This window comes from Stegostoma tigrinum, chromosome 16, assembly GCF_030684315.1.
Source record: "Stegostoma tigrinum isolate sSteTig4 chromosome 16, sSteTig4.hap1, whole genome shotgun sequence".
Classification (NCBI taxonomy): Eukaryota; Metazoa; Chordata; class Chondrichthyes; order Orectolobiformes; family Stegostomatidae; genus Stegostoma; species Stegostoma tigrinum.
In genome coordinates, this window is record NC_081369.1 from 56,884,712 (window position 1) to 56,897,695 (window position 12,984).

Here is a 12,984-nt window from a genome sequence, read left to right on the forward strand (position 1 = left end):
GAGCTTCCGAACTTATACCCTATCAATACCTACATCCACCTCCTTTGTTAACTGACTCTATTTCTGCCTCAGTATATCTTCTGGTGGAATCTCCTACTTCCAAACTCAATAACTTCAAATGACCTGCTAGCCATCATTAGCTGATCCAAATTCCTTCTCTCAATGTCATAACCCACAGCCGCTGCCTTACCCAGCATCCTCATGACTGAACAAAGAACAGTACAGCACAGGAACTGGCCCATTGGCCCTCCAAGCCTGAGCTGACACATTTTGCACTTCCATACTAAAACTGTTAGCAATTACAGGATCCATATCCCTCTATTTACTTTCAATTCATGTGTTTGTCCAAGTGCTTCTTGAATTCTACTATTGTGTCTGCTTCGACAAACTCCTCTGGCACTCACCAGCCTTTGTGTGAAAAACGTGCCTCACACATCTCTTGATTCATCAATGCTTAAAGTTCTTATCTTCATGTTGCTTACACCCTTCCGTGGCCTCATTCAATGCTACATCTCCTCCAATCCTACAATCTCAGAAACGAAAGAACTGCAGAGGCTGGAATCCAAGGGAGACAAAACAGGAGGCTGGAAGAACACAGCAAGCCAGGCAACATCTGGAGGAAAGGAGCAGTCAACATTTCAGACATTACCCTTTTTCGGGATTGGGTTTGCGGGTTGGGGAAGCTGCAGATAAAGGGGTTGGGAGGAACAAGGACGGAAAATGTTGACTCCTCCATTCCTCCAGGTGCTGCCTGGCTCATTGTGTTCTTCCAGCCTGCTGTTTGTCTACATACATACCTCAGAGCCTTGTTGCTGCAATTCCACCCTCCTGTGGATTATAGATTCCCTCTGCTTCACTATCAGTGATCAAGCCTTTGGCTGTTAAGGCCCCACATTCTGGAATCCCATCTTTAAAACATAGACCAGGGTTTTTACTTTCCCAATCCCAATATCTCTTTCCTTGTTTTAAACTGCATCCAACAACACTTCAGGGAAGTGCCTGAGGACATTGAGGGTGCAATATAAATTCAAGTTACTGTTGTTGCTGTTGTTGAGATTATTGTTGAAAAGTCCCAAGTATTCCACAGAGAGAAACAAATGTCAAGACTGAAAGATTTAGAGAGGTGATTAAATGCTTGGTTGAAAACAGCTGCCATGGAAACACGGAGAATAGGAGCAGCAGTAGGCCATTCAGCCCTTCAAGTCTGATAACCATTCAATGCCATTATGGACGATCATCCGACTCATTGCCCTGTTCCTGTTTTCTCCCCAAACCCTTTTGTCATTTAAACCCGAAAATCATATTTTACTCCTTGAAAAGATTCAACGGTTTGGCCTCAGCCACTTGTCATTGCAGAGAATTCCACAGATTCCCATTCTCTACATGAAGGAATTTCTCCTCCTCTTCTCAGTCCTTGGTTCTTTTCTCCCTCTTCTATCTTCCCTGCCACTCCCCCCTCCCCCACCCTCCAACCCCATCACTATTCTAACTTTCATTTATATCTTCCACCCCATTCTGACTAGATTATGTTTCTTTATTCCCATTGCCTATTGATTCTTCAATCACCCAGCATTACTGGATCCCTCTGGCAAATTTCTACTTCTTATAAACAGATTCAAATATAGTTTGTATCCCTGGGAACTTGTATGGAGATCAAAATTCAATGTCTCTGTCATGTTGCAGTATCGCCTGAAAGATTTACAGACAGTGTTCAACCAAAGCCATGCAAAAAGACCTAATTTTTCTTCAAAATAATTCAGTGCACAACATGCTACAGTCAGAACGGACTGGATAATGGTACAATTGAGGTGCAGGGGGTTGATGCGAGTAAGGAGTGACCCAGAGAAACAACTGATTGCAACGTTTGGAATGAATGCATTCCTCAGATCTTTGATGTGTTTAAACAATTAAATTGATTTTCTCCCAACCCTACTCTTCGATTGCTTTACTCATCAACATAGTTACAACGCTGCAGTACTCCCATCAGCATGTTCTTGAACTATTTCTCCTTTTCAAGTTGGCTTCCTTTGTGGCTGAGACAACTACAAGAAGAGATCAGTGATTTTACTGGAAATTTATTAAGCCAGATGTTGCATGAGGAATGCTGATGAAATTAACAAAACTGTTATGTTGTCGTAAATCAAACAGTAAATATTTGCAACATAAACAGAAATTGCTGGAAAAACTCAACAGGTCTGGCAGCATCAGTTCTGAAGAAGGGTCTCTGGACCAGAAACTTTAACTCTTTTCTTTCTTCACAGACGCTGCAAGACCTGCTGAGTTTCTGCAGCAGTTTCTGTTTTTCTTTCAGACTTCCAGCGTCCACAGTTCTTTGGGGTTAATTTTTGTTCAATAAATTTTTGTGTTAGCTGACATCAGAAGTCAATATCATAAGATATCCTAAACTTCTAAAGGGTACCATGTTGACTTCTCACCAATTAGCTCACTGTTGAAATGAATAAACTGGAATTAAAAAGTCCCATCTCTTCACATTAAAAAATGGCTGGAAAAGTTGTAGCATTTTTCACTATAGACAAAAATCACATGGACTGTATTAAAACAGTCTTCTTCATTCCACTCTGCCAATGCTGAAAGTCTTCTCCAAACAAAAACAGAAGTTGCTGAAGAAATTCAGCAGGTCTGGCAGCATCTGTGAAGAGAAGATCATTGGGCCCAAAACATTAACTGCGTTTCTCTCTCCGAGCATAATGTCAGATGTACTGAGTTTCTCCAGTACATTCTGTTTTTGTTTCAAATTTCCAGCATCCACAATTCTTTGCTTTATTTCAATCTGGAAGTCTGCTCTTGGATTTCTAAATCAAATGATAAATCTCCTATAGGAAAGATGTAGTTAAATTTGAAAGGATGCAGAAAAGATTTACAAAGATGTTGCAAGTGTTTGAGGGAGAGGTTGAATCGGCTGGGGCTATTTTCCCTGGAGCCTTGGAAGCTGAGGGGTGACCTTGTAGAGGTTTACAAAATCAGAAGGGCATGGATAGGTTGAATAACCAAGGTCTTCTTCTCGGGCTAGGAGAGTCCAAAACTAGACAACATAGGTTTAAAGTGAGAGGGGAATGATACAAAAAGGATATAAGGGGTGACTTTTAAATGCAGATGGTGGTTCATGCATTCAATGAGCTCCCAGCGGAAGTGGTGGAGACTGGTACAATGGCAACATTTAAAATACATCAGCATTGGTATACAAATAGGAAAGATTGATTTGGATATGGGCCAAATGGTGGCAAATGGAACGAGATTAATTTAGGATATCTGGTCAGCATGGACAGGTTGAACAGAAGGATGTGTTTCCGTGCTGCACGTCTCTGTGACTCTAAATCTTATTCTCTAGCAAATGTCAATTCTTAACCTCAATGAGCACAAAAATCCACCTCAAAGATATCACTCATAAAGAATGTACAGCAAACAAAAAGTGTTGGAGATCACAGCGGTTTAGGCAGCGTCCATGGGGAGAGAAACCAAGCTAACATTTCAAGTCTAGATGACTCTTCATCAGAGCTGACGTGAAGTGTGGGGCTGCAGTCGTTATGCAATGGTGGAGGGAGGACGTCTGGAGGAGAAAGGGTATTGATGGAGTGGATTAAGTAATCAGAATATGAGAATGACAGAACAATTGTGTGTGCACATTGGAAATAAAAACTTCATATTCTTCCTCTCTCCAATTAGTATGTAAGTGTTTTGGTTGAATAGTTCATTGGATTACATTTTACATATGGCATAGGAAAAGGCCTTTTTGCTCAAATATTCTCACTCTGGTCTCCTGTATCATCTATCAGAATGACATCCTTCCTTCAACACTTACCCCTAATCACACCTTAAATATCCAGAAACCCTTTGTGTTGGGTGTAGTACAAACGCAAGCCCCGGATGAAGCTCTGTTGGAGCCAATGTGCACTTCTTCAGTTCAATTTTCACCTTTGTCGCTTTTATTTCCTAAAGAATCTGACTTAACAATTTTCTTTTAAATAGTTGGTCATGGGATAAAGGCATCACTGGCTAGACCAGCATTTATTGTCAACCCCTAACTGCCTAGCTGGCAGTGAAAAGGCAATCATATCACTGTGGGTGTGGAGTCACATGTAGGCCAGACCAGGTAAAGGGCAGATTTCTTTCTCCAAAGGACATTGGTGATTCAGATGTGATTTCTTTTTAGTGATAATTGACAGTGACTGTGTAGTCACCATTAGAGCCCAGATTTTCCCTATTTGCCAAGGTGGTTGCAAACCCATGAATGCACAGCATTTAGGGCGGCACGGTGGCTCAGTGGTTAGCACTGCAGCCTCACAGCACCAGGGACCCAGGTTCGCTTCCAGCCTCGGGCGTCTGTCTGTGTGGAGTTTGCACACTCTCCCCGTGTCTGCACGGGTTTCCTCCGGGTTCTCCGGTTTCCTCCCACAGTTCAAAGATGTGCAGGCTAGGTGGATTGGCCATGGTAAATTGCTCGTGGTGTTCAGGGGTGTGTAGGTTATAGGGGGATGGGTCTGGGTGGGATGCTCCAAGGGGCAGTGTGGACTTGTTGGGCCGAAGGGCCTGTTTCCACACTGTAGGGAATCTAATCTAATTAGCCTGGGGTTCTGAATTACTCATTAACTGATATTATCATGGCGCCACCACCATTAAAGCGACCCCTGTTGGTACCAGTTTTCGATGCTGAGAATTCAGTGATAATTATTCAAGCCTTACCTTGGTCTGTCTTACCTTTTCACATCCTGCACATAATCCGCATTCCGGTCAATGAGATGAGTAATGGAATCCTTGATGGCTTCATGCTTAAAGGAGGAGGCTGTTCCAAATACAGTCACATCTGGAACGGTGGAGCAGAGCTGCGCAACAGCCTGGCCCTGCAGTAATCACAATCAAATCAGATCTCAGCCTCAACATCTGACAGTGGATTAAAAAACCGATGTACAGACACTTCCAAAGAAATCACCCGAGGAGAGAACTTCAATAATCAGCTGCTGTCCACATCCCACAGGATTAGCAACAAGGAGTTTTTTTTAAGCTTTAATTGGTGCTCAGTTACCATGACTCAGTTGGGTCCTGTACTTTTCCTGAGCCAGCATGAGAATGCCTTGTTAGGATCTCTATCCAGCACCTTTCCTGGTGAATTAACTCAAGTATTGACTCTGCCTGGAGGACCATCATCTTGGTGAAAGAAACTCTTTGGTCTGCCTCAAACCTGTTGGTTTTCCAGAGCAAAGAGTTGACCCTAACTGAATGTTGCAGACTGGCACATTCAAAGGTCCAGGACGAGGTGCTAAGGGACACATCAAAGCTTGCGCAGCTGCTGTCACGATACAGTGGGGAAAGACCACAGGCTGAGGTATTTCTGCCGAAGTTAAATGGGGATTCATTTAGTTATTGGACCTTCCAAGTCCTCAAATGCATGTAAATATAATCTTGCACAATCAAGAAATGCCTTTGGTTTGTTGTATCAGAGATAATGGGAACTGCAGATGCTGGAGAATCCGAGATAACAAAGTGTGGAGCTGGATGAACACAGCAGGCCAAGCAGCATCTCAGACGCACAAAAGCTGACGTTTTGGGCCTAGAAAGGGCTTTTGTGCTCCTAAGATGCTTCTTGGCCTGCTGGGTTTATCCAGCTCCCCACTTTGTTACCTCTGGTTTGTTTGTTGGATAGAATCAAATCCAATGTTTGTTTCACCATAAGCTATTATACAGAAGCGAACTGCTTCAGTGATGTTGTCTGTACATTTTTATGAATATTTGAAATAAAAAGGAATTATGTCCCATCCGATTAAGCTGAGCACAAAATCCGAGCTGACCCTCCCAGTTCAGTACTGAGGGAACACTGCATTGCTAAAGGTGAGGCTCTTCAAATCAGTTGTTAACCCCGAGCCCCCTCAGGCAGGTATAAAAGGATCTACACCCCTGGTTTGAAGAAGCGCAGTGGTGTGCTCCCCTGTGTTAGGGCAAAATTCATTCTTCAGCTGATTCCTAATACTAGATCATTCAGCCAGAATCACATTGCGTTCTTGAGATCTTGCTGTGCTCACAAAACCCCGCACCTGGCATGTCAACAGAAGTGAGCTCACTTAGTCCACTGATAAGCCAGTTTCACCTGCTGAATGCTAAACATGGATGGTGCCACAGATAAAGCAACTGTGACCTTCTTGCAGAGGATGATTTAACAGGTAGGTATGAAAGGGAGATTGGGGATGGAGAGTTATTCTGATAGATGAGGCAGGAGACTCGAGCGGAACATAAAAACCAACACAGGATTTTTGGGCAAAACGATCCTTTTCAATATTATATATTCCGTGTAATCCTATGAGCTATTTGATCAAAACACTTGTGTTTTGACGCATTATCTGTTTCTGCTCCCACAAACACATTACACAGAAATATAAGTTCCCATCCATGTACAAAATGTCAGCCCACTTTTTGTGTTCCTTTCAAATGTTCACTGATCTGACAAGTATTCGCAGCTTGTTTTTTTTCTCTTTCTATTTTTACTTTCCTGTTCTGTCTTAGCTTCTGTTTTATCCTGAATATTTTGTTTTGTTCTGATCAATTACTTTCGGAGCATGGAAAAATGTTCAATTACCTGAAAAGGTCATTCTTTACAGACTCTCAAAAGCTGAACATATACATCAAAGTAAAATCAAATCAAAGGTCTCTCATTCTATATATAGAGACTTTAACATATGGATGCTCTGTGCAAAGATAAATACAGTTTAGGGTTTTCGATTCCAGCACCATGAAAATCCATCCTTGGCATGCAGTTAAATTAAGCCTACAGCACAGAAACAGTACAGTTGGCTCAAGCGATCTTTAACAGTGTTCACACTCCACACAAGGCTTCTCCCATTCCTCATCATCAAACTCTATACAATCGCATTATCTGCTGCGGGCGCTGAAAACAGGAGCTCTGAACTGCGGAACTCCTCACCACTCTCAGAATGGTTGCGGCCATTCAGTCTATTGCTTCTGTACTGACATGCCGACTGAACAGTGTACCAAATGCTGCTTCCTCACCTTCTCCCAGTAACCCTGCACGTTCTTCCTTTTCCAAAAAAATCATCCAACAGTTTGCTTAAAGCCTCTAATGAATCTGCTCACACCCCTCTGCATCCCCCAGCTCCAAATCTCAGGGAGTGTAATTCAGAACCTAACCACTCCCAGCATGATAAATGTATTTTACGCATGTCACCACAGATCCTTTCAATAATTGCCTTGAACCTGTGTCCTCACATATGCTTGATCCTTTGACCAAATAGGGAGCATTTTGTCGCCATCCACTCCATCCAGACATCTTATGATTTTGAATACCTATATCAAATTTCCTCTCAGCCTTCTCTTTAAAGTCTTGACTTTTCCAATCGAAATGCATAACTGATGTCCCTTATCCTTGAACCCACTCTTGTACATCCTTTACTCCTTCCTGCACTTCCTCTTATGCCTTCACATCTTTCCTAGAGTCTGATGTGTGGAACAGAACACAGTATTGGCATTCAAAGATAGTAGGAATTGCAGATGCTGGACAATCTGAGATAACAAGGTGTGGAGCTGGATGAACACAGCAGGCCAGCAGCATCAGAGGAGCAGGAAGGCTGACATTTCGGGCCTAGGCCCTTCTTCAGAAATCTATTCTCATTCCTTCCTTTCAAGGTCAATCCACAAGAAATTCCTAAACTGTTCTCGTAGAATCCCTACAGCATGTAAGCAGGCCATTTGGTCCATCAAGTCCACACTGACCCTCCAAACAGTATCCCAACCAGACCCACCCCCACGACATAATCATATAACCCCACATTTCCTATGGCTAACCCACCTAGCCTGTACATCCCTGATCACTATGGGTAATTTAGCATGGTCAATCTACCTAACCTGCACATTCTCTAGAAACCACGGCACCCAAAGGAAGCCCATGCATTTCTTCACAGGTTACGGGTATTGCTGGCAAGGACAGGAGTTATTCCTCACCCACAGTTGACCTTGAGAAGTTGATAGTAAACTGCTTTCTTGTGTACAACTGAGTGGCTTGCTAAGACATTGCAAGGAAGTTAAGAGCCAGTCACATTACTGTGAAATTGAGAGCTAATATCAGTCAGACTGGGTAAGGAGAGTAGATTGCCCTCCTTAATGAGATTAGTGTACCAGATGAGATTTTATGGCTATTAAAAATGGTTTCATAGTCACATAATTACTGAAGTTAGCTTCGTCATTCTAGATTTATTCATTGAAATCAGAAATTGCTGGAAAATGGCAGGTCAGGCAGCATCTGTGGAGATAAAGTAGAGTTATTAGACAGGATAGTTAAGAAGGTATTTAGCATGCTTCTCTTCATTGCTCAGACCTTTAGGTATAGGAATTGTATCATCAAGTTAAGGTGAGAAAGGACATAAGTGGGGCCTCTTCTGGAGTACTGTGCAGTTCTGGTCACACTATTCTAGGAAAGACATTATTAAACTGGAGACAGTTCAGAAAAGATTTACCAGGATGCTGCCAGGAATGCACGGTTTGAGATATGAAAATAAACTGGAAAGGCTGGGACTCTTTTCACGGGAGCTTAGGAGGTTGAGGGGTGAGCTTATTGAGATTTATAAAATCATGAGAGATATAGATAAGGTGAAGGATATTTGGTCAAATTCATGAATTGGGAGAATTTGGAGGGATATGGGCAAAATGCAGACAGGTGGGGCTAGTTTAGTTTGGGAATATGGTCAGTGTGGACTGTTTGGACCAAAGAGCCCATTTGTATGCTGTGTGACTCTATGATTTTATAACTGAAGAAGGGTCACTGGACATGAAACATTAAATCTACTGCCTCTCCACAGATGGCTTTTCCAGCCATTTCTGATCTTGTTTCTGATTTCCAGCATCCGCAGTTCTTTGGTATTTTGTTCATTGAATTTAAATTCCACCAGCTGCCACAGTGGGGTCTGGAACTGATGTCCCCAGAACATTAGTCTGGGTTTCTGGTGAGCTAGTTCAGTGATATTACATCATGCCACCTTTAATTTTATCCCAAATTTATTCAATTAATGCCATTTACATGCTTAAGCAGATGTGGTGGGCTTTGAACTCTTGTCTCCAGGCTCAACGACATCATTTTGTTACCAAGCCTTCTATGCAAATTCCATATTAGGTATTATAGCACGCCCTTGCAACATGTTTGCAACTGTCTTGACACTTAGTATGCAGGAATCTATACCACCACTTTAAACAGTAAGCTAAATATAACATTGAGATTGGTAGGTTCTTGATCAGCCAGGGAATCAAAGGTTATGGGAAAAGGGCATGAAAGTGGACATGAGGAAGACTGGATAAACCATGATGGTATAGAATGATAGAGCAAGCTCAAGGGGTGAAATGGCCTACTCTTGTTTGTACTTCTTATGGCGTTATGTCTTGTGGTCTCAAATATGAACCACAGCAGGAATTAAATTCATTAACAACTTATCATTAAGTTTCAGGTCCTGATGCCCCCTGCTGCTGACTGTAGCCAATGCAAAAATTAAGTGAAGTATCTTTGCAATGGAAGATTAGATTCAAACTCCTTGGTCAGTTTTCCTTATTCTACTAGTTTGTTCCAGTTCAGGAAAGGCAGAACAACAGTTATATGTGGAGAGATAGTAGGAACTGCCGATGTTGGAGAATCTGGGATAACAAGGTGTAGAGCTGGATGAACACAACAAGCCAAGCAGCATCAGAGGAGCAGGAAAGCTGGCGTTTCAGGTCGAGACCCTTCTTCAGAAAAGGTGGACCTCTTATCACCAGCACTGGAAATTCTTCAAAGCCCTTATTGGAAGTATTGACAACATGATCTCATTGTGAATTATTGCTAACAGAAAGATTTGATGGGATTCTCAATCATTATTCGGATACTTATTGCACTTGCATTGTACTTACTATTTTGGAACCAAATTGTTTGTGTTGATTCCTATCACGCTATTCCAAATGGGTGAACTGACACCATGATCATTGTTGGGTCAAATTCCTGGAAATCCATCCCTTACAACAGATTAGTTATTCACAGTTCAAGAGGACAGCTCACCAATTTGTCAAGGGACAATGAAGAGACAACCAATAAAACACTAGCAACATTTACTTCTTGAGAATCATCAAAAACAAAGGGGTGGCCACTGACCAGGGTTTTGCCAGATCTCTAGGGGGCCTGCAAAATGGTGTGGGAAGGACTCAGCCTTTTTAAAATTCATTCCCAAGATGAGGGTATCACTGGCTCAGTCAGCATTTATTGCCCATCCCAACATGCTTTGCATGCAAGAATCCATGCAACCACTTTAAACAGTGCACTAAGTGTACCACTGGGATTAGTAGGTTTTTGATCAGTCAGGGAATCAAGGGTAATAGGAAAGGGCATAGGAGGCAGTTGAGAGTCAACCCCATTGCTGTGGGTCTGGAGTCACATGTATGTCAGACCAGGCAAGGATGGCAGTTTCCTTCCCTAAAGGGTATTAGTGAATCAGATGGTTCCAATCTTTTCATTGAATTCAAATTCCACCATCTGATGTGGCAGGATTTGAAGCCATGCCCCAAGACCATTACCTGTATCTCTGGATTAACAGTCCAGCAATAATATCACTTGACCATTACCTCCCCCTTCTATCAATGGGCATTTTATCTGCAGCTGATAAGGTGTAAAATAGCTACCCACCAAGGGGCCAAATGAGTCACTTGAGTGGACAATTAAGACCCTCTCCCTGACGCAACCAACCTTTCACCAGGTGCCCTGGAGGCTTGTCTGAGGGGTTGGCAAGGGGTCCTTAATTGGTCATTCAGGTGGCAACATTCCCACCAACCATTCATTCTCCTATCTTACCCAGGCTTGCCTGACTTACCCACGGCAACAGGCATTCATCCTCACCCTCACAGCTCCACTAAGCATGTTATGAGGGCAGTGTCCATCATTGCACCACCACTGCTGGATGCAGCCCTAGGTGTCACCACCAGTGCCAGTGGTGACACCTCTACTGAGGAGCTGTCAGCCTCCTGATTGACCAGCAGCTCTTGGAAGCCATATTCTCGTTCTTTGAAGGGATGGCAGCCCTGATGACAAATATAACTGAGGTGGCAGGGGTTCTCAGACCTGCCCCAGGTTTAGGGCTCATCCTCAGGGTCCTGCTTAAATTTAGAGAACAATAAGCAGAACCCACATGATTTCCTATTCGTGACTTGGGCCAGAGGGGGGTGGAAAAACTGAGGGAGAAAAGGAAGAATTCACAGGCTGGAGGAAATATAGAAGTAAAAAAGAGAAGACAGTGAGCAAAATCTGGCCATTTTCAGTGAATAGTTTTTGAAGTTGCTCAGTTTGTGTTCACCAGGCAAAACTGAGAGATTTGGCTCCTGGGCGCAAGTAAATTTAATCACAGATGTTGCAGCAACTAAACAGCCGAAAACAAAACCAACAAAAAAAGATCTGTATTGATTCCTGAAACATGGGATGTTTAAGAATTTTGTTTTTATAAAATCTAGCAGGAAATCTGGCCGATTTGGCACTGAAATCATCTTTCTAAGTTCCATGGTACGTTTTACATCTGCCACACACTTAATGACATAACCTACTCCAATCCTTTTCTCTACATAGTCCCATGATAATTTTATGGAATTGGAATGAACCAGATAGCACAGCTATAAGCCCAGACCAAACACCCCGCAAAGATACATTTCTAGACACATTTACATTTTTGAGTCATCCTTCAGGAAAGGAGTCAAATCCCATTGAGAGCCTAGATCTCTTTGACCATCTTGCTCATCAGTCTCATTTGCTGACCTCTCTCATGTCCTTTAATGTTGGTTCTAGCCTCACTTTTAACTTCATCCCAGCTCTATACTGTATCCCCTAAAAAACTGTTCATACTCAAATTTCTTCCAGTTCCAATGAAAATTAGGACATAACCTGAAACTCTGTTTCTTCTTCCTCAGTTCGCTTGTTACTTGTTGAATATGTCCAGATTCAACAGGTTTCTAGTTTTATCCTAGCATTGGGTAGGTGATGGCCCAGTGGTATTGTCACTGGGCTGTTAGTACAGACACACAAATAATGCTCTGGAGTCCCAGGTTTGAATCCCACCCCAGCAGGTGGTGGAATCTGAATTCAATGAATGTCTGGAATTAAGAACCTTACAATGATCATGAATCCATTGTCGATTGTTGGAGAAACCCATCTGGTTCACTAATGTCCTTTAGGGAAGGAAGCTGCCAGCCTTACCTGGTCTGGCCAACATGTGACTCCATATCCACAGCAATGTGGTTGACTCTTAACTGCCTTCCGGGCAAATAGGGATGGGCAATAAATGCTGCCTGGTCAGTGATGCCCTCATCCCATGAATGAATAAATGGGTTAAATACTATATAGCCAGCTGGAGGAGAAGATACAAGAGTGGAACATTGCTTGGAAAGAGATAATATCTCACTCAACAGAAACAAATTAAATAGGAATTTTATATTCAGTGTTTCTCAAGGCAAAGCTCTCTCCTAAATGCCCATTTAGACATATTAAGAGGAATGAGAGGCTAGATTTGTAGTCACGAGAAACTCAGCTGCAATACTTAGGGGATTCAAATTTAATTAGGTTATTAGGCCTTCATCTGCTTATATCATAAAATATTAGGAGATTTTGGCTTCAAATATGGCTCATTACATTCTTTGAGGATTTAAAATTCACCCTTGATTCTAAATACCATTACTGTGAGTAATCTCTATAGGCCAGACAATCAGAAGCGTAGTCATTGTTGCTAAAATGGCAGGCCAGATGTTAACACTGTGCTTTGAACGGGTTAAAAATCTGGACTGTTTAATCTGTTCTTCTCTCAGCAGTGCTGCTTGGATCTGCTGAGTGGTTCCAGAATTTTAAGTTTGTTTTTATATTTCGGTATCCATAATATTTTATTTTTTTCTTATTCATCATATTTCTGTATCTACTCCAGCTTTCCAAGCCTCCATCTTCCCTCATTCCCACAAAAATGCATAGAAACATTA

At 42.3% G+C, this 12,984-nt stretch overlaps 1 protein-coding gene across 1 annotated transcript in view; it reads right to left on the reverse strand.

Annotated features, from left to right (window-relative positions):
* Positions 1 to 12,984, reverse strand: part of vat1l (vesicle amine transport 1-like) — a 193,713-nt gene that overhangs the window by 130,541 nt on the left and 50,188 nt on the right. The window contains exon 4 of the mRNA XM_048546232.2: positions 4,717 to 4,859. Coding sequence (XP_048402189.1) covers positions 4,717 to 4,859 — 143 coding nt within the window. The remainder of the gene's footprint in view (positions 1 to 4,716; positions 4,860 to 12,984) is intronic.